This window comes from Corylus avellana, chromosome 3, assembly GCF_965113065.1.
Source record: "Corylus avellana chromosome 3, dhCorAvel1.hap1.2, whole genome shotgun sequence".
Lineage (NCBI taxonomy): Eukaryota > Viridiplantae > Streptophyta > Magnoliopsida > Fagales > Betulaceae > Corylus > Corylus avellana.
In genome coordinates, this window is record NC_142492.1 from 33,330,877 (window position 1) to 33,355,508 (window position 24,632).

Consider the following 24,632-nt stretch of genomic DNA (forward strand, 5'->3'; position numbering starts at 1 on the left):
ATCGAGGCTTCTTCTACACATCCCTATAAAAGAAGAAAAGAAAGAGAAGGGACTCAGATACTCAGATGTTGCCTGGAATCTGGGTCTGTAATGCATGTGATGTGGATTGTGGGGTATTTTCACATCTTTTCTTTTACTTCTTTTTGAGCATTACAGCGCCAAAGCCTGTAGCTCTCACAAGTACCCATACATCTGGGACACCCAACCAAATCCTCATAGACTCACAGACCCTCCATGAATTCCGCATCAACCCCACTTTACTGAAGCTCCTTTTTTTTCTTTCTATTTTCCAATCAATATGCTCCTTTCTTTCTTTTGTGGGATCAAGCTAATTCCAACCAATTAACCCATCTGCATCAACTTGTTCTTTTTTTCTTTTTTTAATATATATATCATTGTTCTTAAATCTCCAGGATGATATTAGAGCTGTGCCATAGTGATATTTATGCTAGGAAAGCATTTAAGATAAGACCGTGACAAGTTTGATACGTCATGTTCTATAATATTATATGTATTATTTCACCAATCCAAAAGATTGATTTAACACCATATTGGTCGAGTGGACGGATAAAAGAACCGAAGGTGAAAACATCGGGAACAATGGAGAAAGGAAGGATAACATTCTCTTTTAAGTGCATTTACTTTGAAAGGACAAGGTACGGCTCCAACTCCTTTATTATAGGCATTTTTTATAACAAATTTGGGGAGGGGTTCCGCCCCTCTGTCCCATGAGAATTTCCTCACATTCGGTGCCCGAATCTTAACATCATTGGCATACCTATCAAGCATGTTGGGGGTACAATAATATTGTTTTACTCACTTAAACAGCTCTTAAAACATACATGTTTTGAGATGTGCAATTTTGAATGCTATAAAGATTTTAATTTTCAAATAAAATTGTCAAAATGCTCGATCTAACAAATAATATCAGAATCAGGGTCATGGGTTTAAGTTGTGGAAGCGTCATGTTGATGGGAGGGATTATTGAGGTGTAACAATACCCGACTCTGCTCACTTGAATGGCTCTTACAATATGTCTTGCAGAGTGATTTCGAATGCCATAAAAGACTTTAACTTTCCTCAAACACCAATTGGTTTTCATCCATAAGATGGTCAAAGGTTTTTGTTCAAATAAAAACATTAGAATCTAAAACACTTAGAACTGTTTTCACATTTACGTCAATAAAAAACTGGTACATTTCTCTCTCTTGTTTATATTTAATCTTGAAGCAAAAATGATAAAATGGGAAGAATTTATTCTTCTCCTCCTCATCCCTTCCTGCATTTGATTCCTCCGATTCCTTATCACTTGTAAGTAGAATGAATTACAAATGGTTCAATCTTTAGAAGTCATTTTCAATGAAAAGGTTTTTAAGGTGGGTCCCGACAATTGTGCCATTTTTCCAAGCATCCCACTTGCAAATCATGATCACCCAAGCGAAAAAAAAATCTTCAAATATCGATACCGGTAGTTGGTACCATGTGTATTTCTCTGTTCGATTGGTTAATTGATGGCCGGTAGAGTGGATAAGATTCCATAAAGAACCCAATTTCAGTGCTCTTTCTGCTCAAATCTTTCATTATTTTCTACAGACTACAGCACTTTAAGGACCAGTCTCAATCTCACCTTAAACTGATAAACATATAAGAAAAGCATAAAAATATCTCTCAAAAGGCAAGATACAATGGAAAAAGCTAGAAAAAAGAGCCCACTTTCCTCATTTTTCATCTGAGATTTCTCAGAAAAAGGTGTAAAATGAGAGAATTGGATGCTTAATTGATGAAATGGGGTGGTAGACAATGTCACTGTTGTGTAACTAACAATCTTCTTCCATACGTGGAACACACTACCATGGTGATATATTGGCAGCCAATAAACGCCTTGACCTTCACAAATATCCTATCAATATATGTATATATGATATTTTTAGTAGGTATAGTTTATCAAAAATGATTCAATCTAACACATAAATGAATTCCTTGTAAACATAAGGCTTTACATGCCTACAATATCTCGAATTTTATAGTTAACAATAAGTATTATGCTCTGTCATGCACTTAAAAAAAAAAAAAAAAAAAAAAAAGTGAAAAGAATGACGACCATCACCAGCCCCATCAACTGATTGGGGGGTGACTGGCCACGTCATTAACTGTTTTGAGGTGGTTGGCCTTGGTCACTCCATTGATTGCTGTGGGATGGCCGATTACTCTAGACTTCTAAAGCAATTGATGAAATGGTCAAATTATTCAAATTTTTTGGGTGGTTGGTCACCCCAAAAGCAACCAAGAAAAGTGGCTATAGCTAGCGACAAAAACGTTTGGTATTTTAAGCCCAAAAAACATGAAAATCTGATAACTATACCATCACCAATTTCCCTGCCTCAAAATCTCATTCCAAATGTGAATTTGACATTCTTGGAGGAAGCGGCCACACAGGTAGATGGTCTATTCAATTTTTGTACATTTTCGTAGGTGATGAAACATGGATTTTCCAATGCAGGAAACATCCACTACATCATTAGGCACAAATGTATGCTAACTTCCACACAACCCCATATAGATATGTGAAGGATTGAGACATGGGTAATTGGTAATTAAAGACACCATTCAATTATATAGCAGAACTTTTGCACAAATATCATATATATCCCCTAATCATCCACCTCAAAGACTACAAAATGAAATGTCGGCCAACCATAACATATTATGTTCATTTCTCCCAACACATATTATGTTTGATAATGAAATCCATAGATGGCGAGCAGTTTCAATTGCAGAAGTTAATCTCAAGTGCATGAGCTTTTCCAAGTTGAGAGGGAGAGATGTAGGGGACAATCAGACAAGCTGGACTACATATGACATCCGTGTTTAGTGGACTGGGGGTGTTTGATTCAATTCATTGTCGTTGCCCCCCACTATTAGTTTAGGTGTGCATTGAATCTCTCTCTGATAGAATAGTAGATGAACCTGCAACTATCAAACAAGGGAAAGATGCTATGGAAAACATCTGGAAACGACAAAATGGTGTTTTCGTAGAGCTTCTATATATTAAAAGAAGCTCGTTAAGATGATTATTATTATCATTCTTTTTTGGCAGGTGAAGCTATTTATTGATATGCTATGCCAATCTTAATTTGTTATAAATAATAGCGGAAAATCCCAGGTTTTAATGTTGAAAGCAAACGTGGCAGGCAGTAGTGGAGAACATAGGAAAAAATGAAAGTCATAGTGCTCATATATTAGTAATATATAAAGTGATTAGGCTTGTATTTGCTAGGTTGAGATCAGTTCAACTATCAAAATAAGAATTGTTCGGAAGCTTTTAAAGTAAGCTGTCGTTAGTGGAATTATCTAAATTTTTCATTTCACTTACATATAATAGTGTCACATAAGAATTTAGACAAATATTTCACTTACGACTTGTTTCGAAAGTCTAAGCGCTACAAGAATTCTCAATCTTATTAATATCAACTGTCTTGAATCCTACTAATACTCTGATTGGGTTGAATAAGACACTAGCTAGTGAACATGTAATATTATGTTCACGCCCAAGTAAAATAGGTATAGTTAATCTCCTCCATTGCTTTTTTTTTTTTTTGAGAGCCAAAAAAAAAGGAGTGTTTGGGTTGCTTTTGGATCTTTTGTGCAGCTTTTTCTTAATGATCTAGTTCTCAACAATGGGTCCACAGCACACAGGAATTATTATCGTTCACCATATGGGTAAAATGAGATGCCCAACTCATGAGCCTATATAGAAAGCCCAAATATTTCAATGCAAGGTCAACCATTGAGCAGATTGTGTTAAACCAACCTCTATTAATTCAGATAATGCAGCACGTCAAACTCTGATACCATAAAAGAAAATTATAATTGTTAGTTCTTGTGTTGGCTTAATTCAGTTCCAAAATGCAGATGCTACTGTTCACGGCTCAAACACTGATATAAAATGCTCAGAATCCAATCTCCACCGTTCATAATGTAGATTCATGTGTTATGAACGTCCCTGCAAAATTTCAGCTCAATCGGACCACAAACGCCCATCGATCGGAGTTGTTGATGAAGACTGGACAGGCCGGGTCCGAACCTCCAGAAGCAGGGTCCGGACCCCATTTCCAGAAACTTGATTTTTCAAGCAGGGTCCGGACCTCCAGAAGCAGGGTCCGGACCCCATTTCCCGAAAGTGCATTTTATGAGGCCTGTTCGGACCTCAGATCTGCAGGGTCCGGACCTGGCTGACTTATTAGGGTTATTTTCTATTTAAACACGATTTTGCTACATTTACAAGTACGTATTTTATTGAGCAAAATCAGGGTGCTTAGAGAGAGAGAATTTGTTCTAGATTATTGTTGAAGAGAAAATACGTGAAGTCAATCGGAGTTCCGGTGAAAGGAAGTCTTTTAGAAGAATCGTTCCAGATGTTCTGGAAATGGCTACTGAGGTAGAAGTCAAGTGGGTCACTTGTCGTGTGCAAGGAAGAGTCAAAGGTTTTGTTATTCTTCTTGTATTCCTTATTCTTCTATATAGTGAATTGATTTCCTGGGTTTGGCTGCCCCGGAGAGGTTTTACATTTAGAGAGTTCTCTAAATGGTTTCCTATTCGTAACCAAATTTCTGTGTTCTTGATTGCATATTTCATATCAGTATTTGGTTGATTTTTTAACTGCTAAGTTAGATCTGTTTTCTGAATATTTTCTGTAAAACTCCTAGACGTGTGAGTAGGTGATAATTGGAGTCATTTTAGAATTTTCAATTGGTATCAGAGCAGGTTCACTCTGTGAAGGATTTATTTCCTGAGTGTGATCCGAGACTCCATATCAAATGTCTCATACTGTTGCTCCTAATTCTCTTCCCGTCTTTGACGGAACAAATTATACGCTTTGGAAAATTCGTATGAGAGCATATTTTAAATCCATTAATGTTTGGCATATTGTCGAATCTGGATGGACACGTCCAGAAAAAGCAATAGCTGAATGGACAACAGAGGAAAAGAATAATGCTACTGCGAATGACAAAGCTATAAATGCTATTTACATCTCTGTTTCAAATGAGAAATTTTCTAGAATTTCTAGATGTGAAATAGCTAAGGAAGCCTGGGAAACTTTAGAAATCACACATGAAGGAACTAAGGTTGTTAGAACTTCAAAAATTCAAATGTTGGTTTCTCAGTTTGAGGAGATTAGAATGCAGGAAGATGAAACTTTTGATGAATTCTATTCAAAGCTTAGTGTCATTAGAAACTCTACCATTAATTTGGGAAAGAAAATGGATGATGCTAAAGTGGTGAAAAAAATCTTAAGATCTTTGCCTGAGAGGTTTATTCCCCAAATTGCTGCTATACAACAGAGCAAGGACTTAGATACTATGAGAGTAGAAGAACTTGTAGGTTCCCTTCAGACCTTTGAGCTAATTCTTCCTAAACACAAGAACACCAAAAATATTGCTCTTAAGGCAAAAAATGTTAAGGTTGACTCTTGTGGTTCATCTGATGAGGATTCTGGAAATGAGGAAGAAATTGCTATGTTTGCTAAGAAGTTTAGGAAATTCTTTAGAGCCAAGAAAGGAAATTTTAGAAATAGCAATTCACAATTTTCTGAGAAATCTAGAAATGAGAATGTTGAGAAAGGAAAGTCACCTAAAGGTATCAAGTGTCACGAATGTGGAGGACATGGGCACATTCGTGTTGACTGTGCTAACTTGAGAAAGTCAAATGGCAAGGCATTTAATGTGACTCAAAGTGATGAGTCAGACAAGGACGATGCTAAACAAGGAGTTAATTACTTAGCATTTGGAGTTAGTTATGAGAGTGAGCATGAGAATAGTGAGTGTAATTCTCAAGACAAACAAGGTGTGTCTGATAATGATTCGGAAGAAGAAGATGATTTGCAAAATGCTTATAATAATCTCTTTGTGGAATACACTAAACTGAAAAAACTGAATAAGCAGCAATTGAAGAAACTCAATGAGGTTAATCTTGAAAATGATCAACTTTCTGTCACCTTAACTGACTCTCTTGCTACTCATAATACTTTGATGTCTGAAAATCAAATGCTAATTGCCAAAGTGAAATCCTTAGATAATGAACTGAATGAATCAAAGAATCATTTAACAAAATTCTCTAGTGAAAAGCTAAATCAAATGCTACATAATCAGAAACATTCGTTTGAAAGAACTGGATTGGGTTTTGATAAATCTGCTATTTTATCTACTAATGTTGCTTCTTCTTCAAAGATGATTTTTGTGAAACCAGTGAACAAAGAAGATAGCTTGGCTGAAAAGAAGGTAATTTCTCCTCAAATTTCCAAAGGTGGAAAAGGTAAGGAAACTCTAACTGATTCCTATATGTCTAGTTCTAAGTCGAGAAGTATGCACATGTTAAGGAACCAACCTTCTCAAAGGTTTATTCCTACGTGTCATAACTGTGGTAAGATTGGACATATTCGTCCTAAGTGTTTTCAGCTTAACAGTCATGAGCCTAAAAGAGAATATTTTCATTCTAGAAATAGTTATGAGAAATTATTCAACATGATGAGAGACGTAGTAACACGGTTAGATGTCTTGGATAAGAGTCACACAGTTGTTCCTGATGTGAAGAAAGTTTGGGTCAAGAAGATTAATACCATTCACCCATTGAGGGGGAGTGGTAATGGACTCACCTAGATTAGGTGGGCACATAGACCATGCCTAGAAATTGAGCATATTGATATTTGTCTATAGCTGTTCTAGGGCATTTTTTTCTTAATTTTTGTTTGCTTTGTTTTTATTTTCTTTGATTATTTTTTATTCTTTTAGATTGTTTTAATTGTTAGATACTCAGTTTCTCATGTCTTGTGCACAAATGAATATTTTACATATGAGTGGGGTCAATATTTCTGCAATTTACATCTATTGCTCCATATGTTTCTGATATACCTTGTTTTTCTGAAGATTGTTAAAGGAGTAAGAGTCAGTTTTTCTCATGTTCGAAATTGTGCACTTTTTGCCCCCATTAGGTTTAGATTTTTGTTATATGTTTGGGAATTTGGAGCAAACATTTTGCTTGGAAGATAGGTAGTGTCAGTTCTATCCACTTGACCAACTCGTTAGTTGAACCTAGCTCCTAAAAAATTCCAACATTTTCCAAAAAAAAAAAAAAAAAAAAAAAGGGCTTAAAATAAGCTCAAATGACTTAGTTTTGCTTATGTCTGTCCCTAAAGAAAGAATCGGTGATCAAATCATTACGGAAATAGATGATTACTAAATGACATGGTAAAAGCGAATGATTAGTCTCAGGGGGAGTGTATCGGATGAGGGAATCTAGGTCCTAACATTATAAGGTTTTACTGTGGCTTGAATCAGACTGTTTGTCTTTCATTTACAAAGTGTCTGCCTAGATTTCCTTTCCACTGATGCAATCTTCTTTAATGGGAGTTTTCACACACTACACCATCACATGAGATTTCTGATTATTGCCTACTTGACTGCATTCACAGACCAAGGTTGTATCATGCATATGGTACATTTACGGTGTAAGTGTAGCTTGTTGATCACTCCGAATTGTTCAGATATTCATACGGGCATGCATGATTTATTGCTTATCTATACAAGTTGTGTTTTTTTTTTTTTTGGTGTTTTGTTTTAAAAAAAAAAAAAAAATAAATTTTCATTTTTTTTCTTTCTTTCTCGGTGATTTCGTTTCTTAAAGGCTCAACACTTTGGTATCATCCAAGGTATGCTTCTTCCATTATTCCTTTTCGATTTGATTTCAAATTGCAATATGTGAATGTTTGGGTTTAATTGTGCGATTCCGAATTGCTTATCTGTTTGATTCTTATTGGTCATTCTTTCTATCTCACATGGCTGTTGCACAATACATCATCTATCATGTATTTGGGGATGGGTTCCTTAGTTTGCCATGGACTGTTCACGGATGAATTTTCTTTGCCTCTCATGTGTTTGATAAATTGCCTCAAAGACTCAGTTTTGCAATTGTGTTCCATTGGCGCTCTCATTACGAAGATTTTGCACGCCACTTTGTCAAAAATTGCTGCAAATGAACATATGGAAGCTCCTGAAGGTTACTTTGGAAAAGCAACTATGATGAAGTCAAATGCCCAACTTCGACTTCACGCTCCAGCTAAGTAGGCGCCTCCACTTGCTCAAGATTCTCCAGCTGCATCCTCCTCGGGATGAAAGATGTGAAGTCCATCAAGGAAAGCTTTTGAATATTCATTGTGCAATATATGAGTCATTGATGTGTTATCATGTGTGTTCATTTAACTTTTAAAGGGGGAGAAACATGCTTTGCATTTTCAGTTTCCTGTTATTAATTGAGTCATACATTGAAGGGGAGTTTTGCTGATGTTTCTTTATAATCACGCATTCTACGTCATTTTTTTATCATGAGTTTTATTTATGTCTTCTTGTTCCACATATGCCTTGATGTATTTTGTGAAGTGTTTCAGGAAACATGAAGACCTTTTGTCATTCTGTGACAAAAAGGGGGAGTAAATATGGGGAGATGATGGGATTGGCTCGACATTTTGGTATTGTCACTGAATTGCCAAAGGGGGAGTTTGTTAGTTCTTGTGTTGGCTTAATTTAGTTCCAAAATGCAGATGCTACTGTTCACGGCTCAAACACTGATATAGAATGCTCAGAATCCAATCTCCACCGTTCATAATGTAGATTCATGTGTTATGAACGTCCCTGCAAAATTTCAGCTCAATCGGACCACAAACGCCCATCGATCGGAGTTGTTGATGAAGACTGGACAGGCCGGGTCCGGACCTCCAGAAGCAGGGTCCGGACCTGGCTGACTTATTAGGGTTATTTTCTATTTAAACACGATTTTGCTACATTTACAAGTACGTATTTTATTGAGCAAAATCAGGGTGCTTAGAGAGAGAGAATTTGTTCTAGATTATTGTTGAAGAGAAAATACGTGAAGCCAATCGGAGTTCCGGTGAAATGAAGTCTTTTAGAAGAATCATTCCAGATGTTCTGGAAAGGGCTACTGAGGTAGAAGTCAAGTGAGTCACTTGTCATGTGCAAGGAAGAGTCAAAGGTTTTGTTATTCTTCTTGTATTCCTTATTCTTCTATATAGTGAATTGATTTCCTGGGTTTGGCTGCCCCGCAGAGGTTTTACATTTAGAGAGTTCTCTAAATGGTTTCCTATTCGTAACCAAATTTCTGTGTTCTTGATTGCATATTTCATATCAGTATTTGGTTGATTTTTTAACTGCTAAGTTAGATCTGTTTTCTGAATATTTTATGTAAAACTCCTAGACGTGTGAGTAGGTGATAATTGGAGTCGTTTTAGAATTTTCAATAATGAAAGGGTTGATCAAGATGATTCATTTATAGCAATATAATTGAGAGTCTGAGATAAACTAAAGCTAATATATACAATCAGATAATCAACTATACATTTGAATTTAAACTCAGCTAGTCTTGTTTATCTATTAGATAACTTTTTGAATATTATTATCTTCTGGACATAATCTGAGAAAAGGAAGAAAAAAGAAAGAAAGGGGATTAACTGCCACTCGATAACATCAATAAAACAATGAAACCTTCGAATCCAAAACACCCGACTGTGCGGCTCCTTCAATTCCAAGGTGCTCTCTCTTATGATTTTCAGAATTTTATGTTTAAAAAAAAAATAAAAATTCTGGATGATTTATTTGAGTTAATTTATGTTGTCTTGAAAATTGTTCATATCTATGATGTGAGGGTTGTTTTTCTCATGCCACCGATGAAAATCCATGAAACAGAAAGCAATGTATTTATCCAGATTCACATGCATTAGATTCAACCAACATACACATGCCACTGATTTTTAAGTTCATTTATATGATTCATTTGTATTTATGCATGCCCTTCTTTTAATGTCTATTTGCAGCAACAAAGAATCACAATTGGAATAGAAATTGTAATTATGATTCATTTGTGCTGGTTATTTTTATGTTTTTTTATATGCTCAAGTGTATGTATATTTATTTTTTACTTTTCTTTTTTATATACTTTTTCTTGTACGATTAATCTAGTGTTTCCTTCATAGCAAGCAACCGAACCACATAGGCCGGGGATGATGATGAATATGGTATTATCCCAGTGGCAGAGCCAGACAATTCATATTGGGGGTGCCGCTAAAATTTTTTTTGAGAATGCCGAGTGATAACTTGTATAAGTAGGAGAGAAGAATTTTTATTTTTTTCAATTTTTTTTTGGGAGTGTCATGTGGAACTTGGGGAAAAACAGCAAAAAAATAAAAATAAATAAAAATAAAAATTTAAAGGTTTGGGGGTGCCCAAAGCCTCAAGTGGCTCTGCCACCGTATTATCCTACCAATGTTCTATGCCTATGAACAGGGGCTCACTCTATCATGCAGCAGCTACACTTAGGTCTTGTACCAAGAACACCAACCTCTGCTTTTCTACTCCATTGCTTCATCGTGTCCGAAAGATGTGTTCTATTATTGGATCGTCGGCCCATGTTTCTGAGTCACATCCATTGATGATGATAGAACCGGAGGAGGAGGAGAAGGACAACAAAGATGGCTGGAGTAGTCTATAACATTTCTATGACTACGTAAGCAAAAAGGTTGTAGAGACAAATACCAAGATCCCTGAAGTGGTTGATCATGCAATATGCGTCGGGTCATCTCATGGCTGGTTGGCTTATGTCTCCTGTGTCGATTGCTCTGTTTTCCTTTGGAATCCCTTCTCGACCGCATCTCCTCTCATCTGGCTTCCTCCCATTCTTACACTGCCTTCTGTAACGGTTATACCTTGTGAAGAGTTGGATAGTGATGAAGACAAGGCCAATGATATGATTGAGGATGATGACGGTAATACTTACTACAACATACACAAAAGTGCATATGACGATGATTTTCCCCCCCGATGTTGGATTCAAAATTGGATATCAAGATCGAGATGGACGCCAAAGTTACTCTACCATGTCACCAAAAGTTTTCAGTCGATTTATCATACAAAAGATTGTTTTATCGTCTGCTCCAACAAATGATGATTGCATTGTAGTGGGTGTGCCTTGTGTTCATTCTCATCGCAATATTGCTTTTTGTAAACCTCGGGATAAGTCATGGAGCATTGTAGAGCCGCCGCTTAAGAAATTTTCTCGTATTGAAGATGTCATACATTTCAAGGAGAGCTTGTTCTACACCATCTCCGGTTCTGGGCATTCTAGGCGTAATATATACGCTTATAATCTTTCTAATCTTTCTTCTTCAAAGAGTTACCTTGTGGAAACTTGTTTCGACTTTGAACCTTTATCCTCGCTTGAACAACGCATGAGGAGTTGGTACGGAAAAAGATATTATCTAGTCGAATCATTAGGTGATCTTTTGTGGGTTTGTAGGTTTTTTACTCACAAAATGAATGCCGATGGAAAATTTATATTTTCCTATGATGTTAATTTTCCGACCTAGACAATCAAGTTCGATGTTTATAGGTTGGATTTCTGTCGGAATACATGGGAATTTACTGCAAGCATAAGTGAACAAGTTTTGTTCTTAAGTACTAATCAATCTATATCTCTCTTAGCTCAAGACTTTCCTAGTTTGAAAGCAAACAATATATATATACTTCACGGATGATTTTGTTTCAATACATGGAAAATATCCTCCTTAAGGGGGCCAAGATTTTGGTCATTATGAGCTAGGAGGATATGCATATAGAGATATCATATCTGGTGACGGCAAGTTTCTACCACCACCTTTTTGGGTTATGCACCATTTTCATTAATCTCATTATTTTGTTTACTCATTTAAAGATCAATGGCTTTGGCATGAAAAATTAAGGTTGTACACCCACTTATCCCGTTATACTTTGATCTCCATTAGTTATGTTGTTTTGTGATGTTTATTTTGCTTTCGACTACTTATGTTCTAGTTTTCTTTTTGCTCGGGTGGTTTGTTTTAATTTGCCCCTTTACCAATTGACTTTTCAATATATTGTTAGATAACCAATTCAGATTGTTGAGATATTTTTCGATTTTTGGAAAGTTCGAATGACTTTTGCCTTTGGCTTTTGTGTTTGATAAATGAAAACATTTGGAGAACCTCGTGACCTTAAGGAGGGAAGAAACCTAGCTCCATTGATCAGTAAAATAATGTTTCACCAATAACTTGTATCAGGTAATGCAAGGAAATGGGTTGGGATTTAATCTTAGGAGTGAAGAAAACTACTGTAGTAGGCATTCATTCAGTGTATTATCTCTCATCTTGATTTTATTGAAGAAATGATTCACGACATAAAGAATTTAAATGGATAGAGCATGTCACATTAAGCTGAATATGCTGAGAAAATGCAAAATAGGACCTTAAAATCATCATTGTGAAAAGGATCGGAAAGAAGAGAAGAGAATCAAACAAGATGCATCTTTACTGCATAGTAAAATGTTCATCCATTTCCTTTAATGGCTAGGAAACGCATTCAAACATTCAAAACCAGTCTCGGGGAACACATCTCAAATGCCTATTTTCATTTTTATGCTATATACAATTGCTGAGTCCCCCACCCCTCCCAATCCAATTTCTAATACAGTCACTCACCCCCTCAACGCCAAATGCCGACTTTTGGCAGGAATTCAACACCCTCTTCAGCCCAAATTAGACCCAACTCTATCCTGGCCAACAAGGGTAGCTGTCACTCATGCCATAACAGGACTTAAACTGGAAGACTCATGCAAATTGGCAGCATATTTTCGCGCCCACAAGTCATAGTGTATAATTTCCTCAAGGGAAGGTGAAGTCACCAACTCTGTCTGATGCTTGTTACAAGTTAGCTCCACGATTTTGAAAATATCCAGATAGCCGATCCTGAAATCAGGCAAAACTATTCAACACAAAAGTGGACGTATATAAAGCACAAGATTGCATTATCAATGACCTTGTAGGCAGACAGCCCAGGTTAATTTAATCAACAGATTCCAGAATAATATATGTTGGAGAAACTCAGAGAGAGAACAAATCAAGTGAATGCAAAAAAAGGAAGGGAAGATGGTCCTGATTGTCATATAGTTTCATGAAATATGCATTTGGAAGCTCAAGATGCAAATCAGAAGTTGTGCAGGTTAACTTCAGTCAGGAGAGGAGGTGAGAGGCTCAGGGTAAACGAAACGATTTGACAAAGAACTTAGAAATAACAATAGACCAGTAAAAATTTGGGGATTATTAGATAATGTTAACAATAAACTGATGTTCAAATCTTTTACAAAAGTTTAACCTATAAAAAAGGGAAAAATAAAATAATTTGCGAATTACTGAACATGCAACAAAATCACATGATCTGGACAAAAGAGAATACAATTAAGGAGGAGAGTAGAAACAGGAAACAGACTTTTCAAGATATGAACAATGTTTGAAAGGAAATATTTGTATCAAGCGAAAATCAAGGAACCGAATACATACTTTTCATCAATAAACAGCTCTACAGCTTTCTCATTAGCTGCACTAAGAACGCCTGTCATGGTGCCTCCAGCCCGTCCGGCAGCATATGCGAGATCCATAGAGGGGTATTTTACATTGTCAGGAGCTTTAAATGTTAGTGAACCAAGCCTGCATAACCCCATTTTAACTCTAGTCACATCATACAAGCACAATGACGATAATTGTAAGCATCTTGACCATTTTCGACTTATGTTGAATTCATCACATCTTATGGACTCTTGGCAAGTACAAGAAGTGCTAATCTTCTAAGACGAGAACTCTCACTATAATTTCTGGAAAGGAATCCAGAGAAAAGGTGGTTTTAGAAATGTAGTTAATGTGAGTAATCTAGTGAACATCCACAACTAACAAAGATGTCTTGCAAAATGGAGGCTAAACAGAACAAGTACGCAAAAATTTGTAATCATTTACATGGACAAGTTCATAATTGATACAAGTCAAATAGCTCAAAATATAGTGGTCAACAAGTCATCATCATTTGATGCAACAAGAACAGTTTCGTCCTGCACTATGCAAAATGGATGATAGACCTACTTTCAGGACTTTGGGATTCTCAAAATACTATGAGAAATAATTGTTTATGGCAACAGATAACTTATTGATTGAGTCCCTGAAATCAACAAAAATTTTTCTGACTTTGTATGGGGAATTTCAATATGGTAATCTGTAGGTATCTGGAAGGTAGCATGAGAAAGGCATCGATTTGAAATTTTTTAATTTTTATAAAGATAATGCCGGTAATGTATGCAAGTGATACCCTCCTGGTACTTAAAATGAAAATGACGAGGATTTTAAAACCATAAGATATTCAGGAAGAGTATGTACTTGCAAAGATCAAGGCGAGGCCAAGTTATTTCAGAACAATAGATTCTGTCTGGCCATGACATCGTGTAGAGGATGGGCAAACGCATATCAGGCCACCCCAACTGTGCCAGAACAGATGAATCCTGAAAAAAAAAAAAAAAACACAAACACAAACAAAAACAAATAGATATAAGAAGAAAAATTTCAAGGTGCACATTCAAAAGGATTATCATTTCAATTGCACGGCCTGTACATATATAAAGCATTTGATAGCAAAAAACATCTTAAACATAATATGAGCAGCCACAAAACAGAGTATAAAAATTAAACCTGTGTTTCAACCATCGAGTGGATGATAGATTGCGGATGAATCACAATTTCAATATCATCATATTCAGCTCCAAACAGATAATGGGCTTCAATGACTTCTAGGCCCTATAAGAAAAAGAAGAAGAAAGGAACTTAATTTCTTATTGCTGGAAACTTCTATGACAACAGCAGATAGATTGGATGGAGCAGTATTTCAATTTGAATTACACACAACAGAAAGGGAAAAACCTTGTTGAAAAGGGTAGCAGAGTCAACAGTGATCTTTTTCCCCATGTTCCAGTTAGGATGCTTCAAGGCATCAGCAACTTTAACTTCTTTCAGTTTATCAACAGGCCAATCCCTGTCAGTAACCAAGTAAGCAAATTGTTAAATCCAGATTATGTAAATGTATAAATTGTCAGAGGTAGGAGATGTGCTACTCCAAAATTGACCATGAAAGATATTAAAGGAGTCAAATATGCTAAACATGAGAGGAAAGGAGCTTTTGATAGTTTAGAAGGTAAGCTGCTTATACTGGATAATATATAGTACTGAACTCCAATAAAAGAATTTATATAAGAAAAAATGTTTGAGCCATAAGATTTAATGTTGTCCATATGGGTTTTTTTGCATTGCAGAAAAAGGAAAGTATACTTGAGCTCACTAAAGCTATTTTAAGAAGAGTTTCAAATTCCTGAACAAACATTGATCACTAAATACATGCCTTATCCAAGAAAACAAAGGAAAAGACCCAAATTATGTTTGCATTGTATAATTTTATTTTGCCTCCAATTCTGCAAAAGACAAGTAATAATTAATTCCCCTGTACATTTGCAGTTTCCAGCTTGAGTATTATAACTTAAATTATGATTTCACACCTGAAAGAACCACCAGACGCGGTTAAAATAATGCGCCGAAGTGCACCCTCCGGCAAGCCTTGAATACACTGAAGAAAGGAGATCTTCTAATGAGTGGAGTGCGGAGTAAATTGATAAAACTATCATTGAGTGCTAGAGATAAGATGAACCAAGTATATTAATACTTCCTATAACTACCAAAAACAAAGTGGTAAAAATGTGACGGAAATGAGAAATCTAGGCATGATTTGTTGCATAATCGTAGCTATTAAGACATGAGTTTTTGTACCTGAAATATGGCAGAATGTTCTGAATCAGCAGGAAGAATTTTTATTTTATGCTTCTGAGCTAAAGGAAGGACAAAAGGACCTCCAGCAATCAGGGTCTCTTTATTGGCCAAAGCTATGTCTTTCCCTGCTTCTATTGCAGCAACTGTAGGCTAAGAAAAAAATAACAAGAACATTTCAGTTAGCTAACATGTGCTTATACTCAATAAGTGAGCTGGTTTAGTTTCACCCTATTAATATTTGGTACTTAAAACTTATGGATTTACCTTCAGTCCTGCACAACCTACTATTCCAGTAACTACAGTGACTGCATCTGGGTGGCGGGCAACCTGAAAAGAATACAAAATATCTATTGATTAATGAGGATGTCTATCATTATCCGAACAAGTACCAGAGAACAAGATGGTATGCCACCTCTATGACTCCTTGCTCCCCAGGAATAATCTCCGGCTTTTGTTCAAGATCTGCCAAAGCCTCCTTGAGTTCATCAACTAAGGACTCATTTCTAACAGCAACTAGTTGAGGTTTAAATGTTTTCACCTGTCCAGCAAGAACAAATAAGTACATAAAAAGAAACACCAATAATGCTACTTTTGATATCATGGGAAAACAAAAATAAGAACAAGATTCAGGACTATGCCATCCAAACCCCAACTTGCTAGGGTACAGAAGTTAAAGCTTGATCATAATCAAGTGAGTAAAAAAATCAAGCAACACAGGTCAGAGTTTGTCATGTTAAAATTTAGGTAATTTATGTCATCACTGCTCATGCTTTCATGCTTTTTGACATTGTGATTTTAGTTTCTAATTTGATGAAATCAAGACCCATATTTCGAATATTTGTAAATTCAGAACTTCGTTAGTATTTTCCATCAATAGATAACAAAAATGCTATGGCCCTTTCAGACAGCCTCACCCCCCCGGCCTTTTTTTTTTTTTTTTTGCTTTGTATTTTGATTTTTTATTTAAGTGGCATAACTGTATTTCATGTCATTCCTGTCATTTATTCGATGGAAAATACTAACGGAGTTCTTGATTTACAAATATTCAACACGCAATTCTTGATTTCATCAAATTGAAAAATGAGGTTTTAATGTCAAAAAGAGCAAAAGCATGAAGGGTTTGTGACCAAATTTCCCTAAAATTAATGCTTGCTGTAAATTGAAAAAACAAAACCATTGCAAATTCTATGACGTGTTATGTATCAGACTATTACCTGATCTGCAAGAAGAGTTACATTTGAACCAGCTGCAAGTGCTACAACTCTGAATTTATCTGGATTTTCTGCCACTATGTCCAATGTCTGTAAAACATCAAAGTTGATTCTAAGCAACTAATGAAGGGTCAAAACATACATCAAATGCCAAGCAGTAGTTTCACTACAGAGCAAAAACATTCTACCATCAAACAAATAAAGGAGCTAGAGATAAAAAACCAAGACAATGCAATTTCGACAACCAACTTCATCTCAAACTACAATGTCTAGATATAGAACTGATACTGAAAATGAGAATATTTTCTGTAAACACCATACTTGTCAAGACATATAAAATAAGTACCCAAGTAAATGCTTGGCTGCTATGTTGCCCACAAAACAAAATCAAGAAATTCGCACCTGCTCGGCAACATTTGGTGTTACCAGTTATTGATTTCAGAACCTGCAATACTTTTTGGTTTGCAATTTCCATTTTCTTGAACTTTATTTTTACCATGAATTACAACATCTGGCTAGTCCAAACAACTTCATCTCATTACTCTTTGTATTCAAACTGCATCTACACTGGGGTCCTGAAGTATAATTTTTCAAGTTCAGTAGTAAAATGAATATCTTTTTACCTGAGTTCCAATCGACCCAGTGGACCCAACAATGGAGATTGGCTTTGGACCATCCCAAGTCTTACGACCGGGCTCTGGAACAGCTCGTCCAGGCCAAGCTGGCGGAGGCGGCTGTGCTGAACAACGAATTCTTCCCCCAAATACCACTCCACAATCCTTCCTCTTCAAAGCAAACCCAGCTAAAAATCATAAACAATTAAACTCAAAAATTATATAAAAGAAAAAAGTACAAATCGAACAGCTTAACACAACCTTTTCCCAAGCAACAATAACACAGACACTCAAACCAAAACATTGGAGTTTGCAAAAACTAAATCTTCACCGTCTCACAAGTCCGAGATTTCAGGTAGTTACAGAAATTCATATATTTCGAACAACAATAAAAAAATAAAAAAGAAAAGCATGATTGACCCATTCATGCTTCGAATTACTCCAACAATTCCGGAGTAATGAAAGCAAAGCACCAAATTAACACCAAATTAACGCTTAATGAAAGCAACCACGCTATCCTAAAACTAATGAAAGCGTAGACAAAAGCTACTTTTTTGTCTAAAGGAAAAATATTTACTAAAAACACTTTATCCTTCAAGTATAGTTTTTTTCACAGAAACCAAGCAAAGAATCAACGGCTTTTGAGTTTTGAGCCTCCTTGAATTTATCACATTAGAACCCAAAAGCAAGAACCATAAAACAGTTTTTCCATTGAAGCAGCAACCAAACGCTCACCTGGAAGCTTGAGGAAGTGGGTAGACTTGGCGGAGTCCAAGAAGGAGACGGCCTTGATTTCAGGTGTCGACACCAAGTTCAGGGCCATTGGGTTCGTTTAACTTTCAAAAAATGTCAAAATTCAGAGGCAGAGTCGCAGAGAGGCCAGAAATGGTAAGAGAGAGAGAGAAAGAAAGAAAGAGGCCTTGAAAACTGGCTTTCAGAGTGATTTGTGGCCACACAATTTTACAGAGTTGTGCGTTGGTATTATATTATACGGCACTGTAAATAAAAATGGGAAGTGGGGGATAGAGTCATAGGGACAAGGACGACATCGTTGTCGGATCAGCCATGTGTTATTGGTGTGGGGATGCTGGGTACTCTGGTTGGATTGATTCCATTGTGACGCGTCCAAAATTATTGTTTTCGGAGTAAAACAAGTCGATGTTTTGCGATTTCTTAAAGATTACCGGCTACTTTTGTTTTCCTCAGTGTTATCACTCGCAAATTGTCGAAGACCTAAAGTTTTTATTATTATTATTATTTAATATTAAGAGAACTTTTGAGTTTTGGTACCTAAGATGGAATAACATCATCTCCAAGACTCTAATCTATTTTGAATTAGAGAATATCTAATTAATGATCAAGATCTCTTTAAAGAGATTTTGTAACCATAAATAAGACATTTGTCCGATTAATAAAATATATATAAAGAGTGGCCACCTTCCAAGGGTCAAACGATTTTTTAGGGGGTGCTTGGTCTGGGATGGCCGAAGTCACCCCATGGCCCTTGGGGGTGGTCCAGCCACTTCAAGGGCCAAACGATTTTTTTTTTTTTTTTTAGTTTGGGTTTAGGGGTGGTCCAAGAGCCACGGGTGATCCAGCCACCCCTGGCCGGCCATTAGGGTGGCTTGAGAGCTAAAATTGGGTGATCCGGCCACCTCCTATGGTCAAGATGGGGTGGCCAGCCACCCATTATTTTTTTATTATTATTATTTTTTTTTTATCTGAAATATTTTTTTTTTATTTTTTTGTAGTAAGACATGTGTCATATTTGTAACTCTAAGATTTCTATATTCTCTAGTCTATTATGGACCGGAGATGATCCTATTCCATCCAAGATTGGGTTGTTTAAGCTATACTTATGGTTGAAAAAAAAAAAAACTATACTAATCACAATAAAGTTCTGACCCCAAATTCTTGAGTATTCTATCTAAACAAATTTCACACTTACTACTTTAAATAGATTTTGCATTGAATAAAGTTTTGGTCAAAATTAGGTTGGAGAAAATTCTTATAATCCAATTTATTAAACTAATATTTATTTTGTTGGTACAGGTGATAGTAGGCGAAGCACTAAAGAAAGTCTACAAACAAAGCAAATAGTGAGAGAGGTCCACCAGAGGTTTTGACGGAACCATCCCTAATGATTAAGTTAGAATGGGTAGAATGAGAGTAAACTGATAGAGTTAAGATGTACTAATTAATGATTGTATATTTGATGAAGGGTCTTACCTTTCTTTTATGTAGGCTGGGTGTTCTCGTCTTCCCTTGTTAGGGGTTTAAGGCCTCTAGTTGGAATTCTGTTAAGGGAAGACAACACAAACATGCCTTTTTGCCATGGATCACGTGGATTACTCTACTACAAGTGCCTTCGCTTTTATTTATCTATTTTTAGAAGTATTTTCCATTCCTAAATAAGACAAATATTTTTACGTTATTTTTAAGAGTAATGCTACCTACTCTAATTTGTTTATATTCACTTAAATATTTTTAATGTAATTTTTAAAATTATTATTAAATTAAAATATAATAAAAAAATAAATTATAAATTTAATAATAATTTTAAAAATCAAACTAAGCACGTAGCATTAGTATATATTTCTAATCAACGGGCACAATCATGCCCACGCAGCTGGGTACGCTGAAAAGCCTTACAACTATAGTTTATAGACGTGCAAAACGTGGTAAACGACAACCACAAAAGGTGTTGAAATTCAACGCTTTATGCATATACGACAAGTCATATGTCTACATTATAGAGCTCTACCACTATCCTATCGTAGGTAATAGCTATTATTGTTTGTTACAGCATTTTATGGGTGTAAAAAAACAATCGGAATCGAACCCGGCCGAAACTGATAGTGGGGTGTCCGGTTTCGGTTATCGATTTTTGGAGTTTTAAATACTGGATTATAAGCAGATAACGGGATGTATATATTCAAATTTAGTGTATTTATTATTATTATTTTACTCTAGGATTCACAAAATTCGTAAATCACTTCTCTAGTTCTCTTTCTCTTTTTCATTTCTTCTATGTAGATGAGATTTGTAATTGAATTGTTTGATATAACATATATATAGTCTATGTAGACGTAGTTTAATTTGTATTATGTAAACTTTTAAGATGAAATTTTAGGACATTTTAGGGCTATTTTATTTTATTTTATTATTATTATTTTTTAAATGGGCACAAAATGGTTAAATTAAGCCAAAAATTAGCCCAAATACCTAAAATATGCTAAAAATGCAAAAAAAATTGAAAAAACTGGTTACTTGAGTACGTACCGGAACCAGCCAGTTATTGTATAACCGGTTAACCGAGTACTCAGTTTTCAAAAATCAAAAACCGGGTACCCCAGTTCCAGTTGCCAGTTTTGGCTAATAACCGGGAACCAAGACCGAATTTTCACCCCTAATTTTCACCGTATGATTTAAATGATTTATTTTTATTTTTTTTAAAAAAAGAGCACTTTTTACTCTTCAAGAATGATTCAAAGTAAAAATTTGTGATAATAAATTTTTACATATGAAGCTTAAAAGAAAAATAATTTTTACATATGATCATCATAACTCATTCACTTCACAAAGTTTTAATTTTTTAATTTTTTTTAATCTTAAGGGCATAATGACATTTTTATAAATTTTACAAGAGTATAACACACATTTTACATCACATGATGCGGTAACCTAGAGTTGATGGAAAATTTTAACAATACAGATGATTAAAAGCTTATTTGGGATTGCGTTTGAGGGACCTAAAAGTGATTTTAACACTAAAAAAGTCCATTTGAAGAAAAAAAAAATACTCGTTTGGTAAAAAAATTAAAAATGCTTTTAAGGGTCTAAAAAGCCTAAAAATGACTAAAACGCACTTTTGGCAAAAATTTAAAAATGAAGTTTTTGCCCTAAAGCTTTTTTTTACTTAAAAGTTTTATGTTTCAAACACAATCCCAAACAAACTCTAAAAGAAATTGGTAGAATAGCTTTTTACACGGTAAATTTTTAAACTTTGAAGGAAATTATAAATATGGTAATAATTTAGAAGAAGTAAGTATAGCTTCACTTGTCGGTTAATTCATTTTTCTTTTATGTTGATTGCGAGCGTGAAGCTTGTCTCTCCGCAACAGACAAAAGTGAAGTAGGTGGTGAAGATGGAAAATTGTTTAATTAACTCGTTGAAAATGCTTCACAGATTATGTCCATCCACTAGGCAAATGTTTTTCACACGCCCTAATTCGAACGTGATTAAAAAGAGTAATGCTATGTTGTATACCCATTTCATTTCTAGCTACTTTATTGAACTGATGCGATGGTATTTACTCGTACTTCAATAATTACTGATTTAACATAATATTTAAACAAAAATTTGAAATTTAAACTTTGATTTCACAGTTCGCACCCCATTTATTAAATTCACGATTTCTCACGTGTTTGAGTACGTAAGTAATACTTGTGAATTAACGCTATAAATACATGTGTAGTTGATACTAATACGAACGTGAACGAGACATGCATTCAGGGATGGAACTAAAAATTTAATTCTAAAAGAGTCGAACAGTCTTGAATTTTTTTTAAAAATGAAGCCATTATAATAAGGTTAAAAAAATCATAATTATGCATAAAAAAATGTAACCATTTTTTTTTGTCGGTCCCTGCATGCACCCACTTACTAATAATACCAATATTAAAGTAGTATGGCTAATGTGCTTTTTGAATGACTCCACTAGTGCTATATACTATTCCTTGATAATGAGACCTAAACAAAAAGAAGTATACATGTTGAAAAAAAAAAAAAAAAGTATGACCTTAAATAAAATTAATGTTTATACATTATCATTTATCACCAGCACTAACTAGTGGGAATGGGCACGTGTACACCTCTCATGGGAGAGGGATATTAATGGTAGGCAGGATCAGATCAGATGTGTTTTCCATTGCTTAAAGCACTTGAAAACGTAAGTGCCAAATATATACATATGAAGATCCCGATTTAGTCAACTCATCTTAATTTAACGTAAGTGCCATATATATATATATATATATATATATATATATATATATATTTGAAGATCCAGATGGTACGCCGCTATTTGCCTCCTTGAAATTTGCTAGGCTTTAGATCTAATTTTTTAAATTTAGATCTAGTTTTCTAAACTGGTTTTGCTAAGTTATGCGCCGGCTAGTGCGTTTCGCCTCGGCTGTTGTAGCTGTTTGTTGATTTTTTATTTTTTTTTGTTATTTTTTTGAATAAGGGTTTGATTTCTATTTAGATCTCATTTCATGAGCGATTTTCGGGTAAATGTTTTTGTCCTGACCTTTAGGTTGAGAATGATTAGTTTCGGTGTGAGAGTTTTGCTCTTATGACTGAGAAAATAAAAGTTAGGAATATGAGCTACCTATGTATTAAATTGAGTTTGTTTGGAGCAGATCGATTCTATAACTGAAGTTTGACATGTGTTAGTGGATGTTAAAGTCATAGATAAGACTTGATTGTAAAATTTTTATGTTTGTCTCTATGACGTTGTACTCCCATAGCTTTGACTATAATTTATCAGACTTTTATACTCTCTGATATAAGCGCTTTATACTTTTGATCATTTTCAATGAATAAATATGAAAGATTTTCCTAAAAAAAATAGAAAAAAGAAAATAAAGTACAATATAGGCACCATACAGTACAGTAGGGGTGAATCCCACTTATTTAGGCAAGTGCTCGAATATTTTGAGCCCTATTGGTTGGAATTTTCTTAAATACTTGTATGAGCAAATGAGGTCCATCTGTGCTCTCACATCGCTAGGCTGCCCTATTGCACTAGGGCAATACTGTTATTATCCTAAGTGTCACTTAAGTATAATCTTAACTATATATGTGTATATAAGTTTTTAGTTACTCTTCTCTCTGGTTTTTAAGGATAAGTTATATACTCAAAGTTTATATCATTTAGTGCCTATGCCCATCGCCACCTCAAGTATAGGATTGAAAGAGTTGTGGCCTTGTAGTCTTGTCAGAGAAAGGGCAACCTATGGACTGGATCAAAATGTCTTGATGGTATAGACATAAAGTTAAGCCATTGCATAATTAATTGCATACTCATAAGTACTAAATGGAGTCACCAAAAGGGAAAATGCTACTAGCTAGCTATTGGGTTAATGTCGATAGAATGGGCTGCCGTGGACATCGGCTGCGGAGTGTGATGGTATGTTTACTACCAAAAAAAATCAATTTCTGACGTGGTAAAATGCTGGCACGTCACTAAAAAAATGAGCGGAATATTCAACTTTTTCCCTCTTCTTATTATTTATTCTTTCCAGATCTTCTTTCCCTCTCTCAATCTCCCTCTTCTCTCTGCAAGGCCAGCTCCCTCTTCTCTCTCAATCTCTTTGCGCGGCAGCAGCAGAAGAAGAAGAAGAAGAAGAAGAAGAAGAAGAAGAAGAAGAAGAAGAAGAAGAAGAAGAAGAAGAAAAGGAAAAGAGAAGAAGAAGAAAAGCAGAAGAAAAAAAAAATAATAAAAAAAGGAGAAGAGAAGATAAGAAAATTTTTTGGGTTTTGGAAGATTTGTTGGGTTTGACGTTTGGGTTTTTGATTTTTTAGGTTGATTTTTTGAAGATTTTTTTGGGTTTGAGTTTTTGAAAATAGAGAAAAGAAGAGAGAGAGAGAGTGAGAAAATGGAGAAAAGAAGAGAGGGAGAGCTGGAGAAACGAAAGTGGAGAAAAGAAGAGAGAGAGAGTGAGAAAATGGAGAAAAGAAGAGAGGGAGAGAGCTCGAGAAACGACGAAATTGGTAAAAAAAATTAAAAAATAATATTTTAATTGAAAAATAATTTAAATTAATAAATTTGTTAATTGAAAAAAAAATTCTAGAAAAAATTTAAAAAAAGAATTTTTTTTTTAATTATTTTTTAAAATTTACTGACGTATCAAAATAAATTTATTGACTTGTCAAAATTTGACACATCGGTAATTTATTGATGTGTTAAAATATAACACGTCAATAAATTTATTGACGTGTCAAAATTGACACGTCAATAAATTTTGACGTGTCAAACAACAACACGTAGGTAAAAAAAATTTACTGACTCCTATATTTTTGACCTTCAACAC

General features: G+C 35.1%; 1 protein-coding gene across 1 annotated transcript; it reads right to left on the bottom strand.

The window, feature by feature from the left end:
- Window positions 1–12,362: 12,362 nt before the first annotated feature.
- DXR (1-deoxy-D-xylulose 5-phosphate reductoisomerase) lies at window positions 12,363–18,671 on the bottom strand. The gene is made up of 12 exons (XM_059586521.2): window positions 18,270–18,671; window positions 17,544–17,722; window positions 16,924–17,010; window positions 16,122–16,247; window positions 15,974–16,036; window positions 15,710–15,859; window positions 15,442–15,509; window positions 14,813–14,924; window positions 14,585–14,689; window positions 14,276–14,397; window positions 13,412–13,558; window positions 12,363–12,820 (listed from the first exon to the last, which is right to left on the bottom strand). Exons 1-12 carry the CDS (start codon window positions 18,355–18,357, stop codon window positions 12,652–12,654), a joined length of 1,416 nt encoding a protein of 471 aa, XP_059442504.2. The 5' UTR covers window positions 18,358–18,671; the 3' UTR covers window positions 12,363–12,651.
- Window positions 18,672–24,632: the final 5,961 nt, after the last annotated feature.

What these genes read in the sequence shown, in the direction of transcription:
- DXR (XM_059586521.2), bottom strand. Translation starts at nt 18,357, where the DNA reads ATGGCCCTGAACTTGGTGTCGACACCTGAAATCAAGGCCGTCTCCTTC. An exon ending in GGGAGCAAGGAGTCATAGAG is followed by an intron (nt 16,037 to 16,121) that starts GTGGCATACCAT and finishes TATTCTTTTCAG; the next exon opens with GTTGCCCGCCACCCAGATGC. An exon ending in GAGCTGTTTATTGATGAAAA is followed by an intron (nt 12,821 to 13,411) that starts GTATGTATTCGG and finishes GCCTGATTTCAG; the next exon opens with GATCGGCTATCTGGATATTT.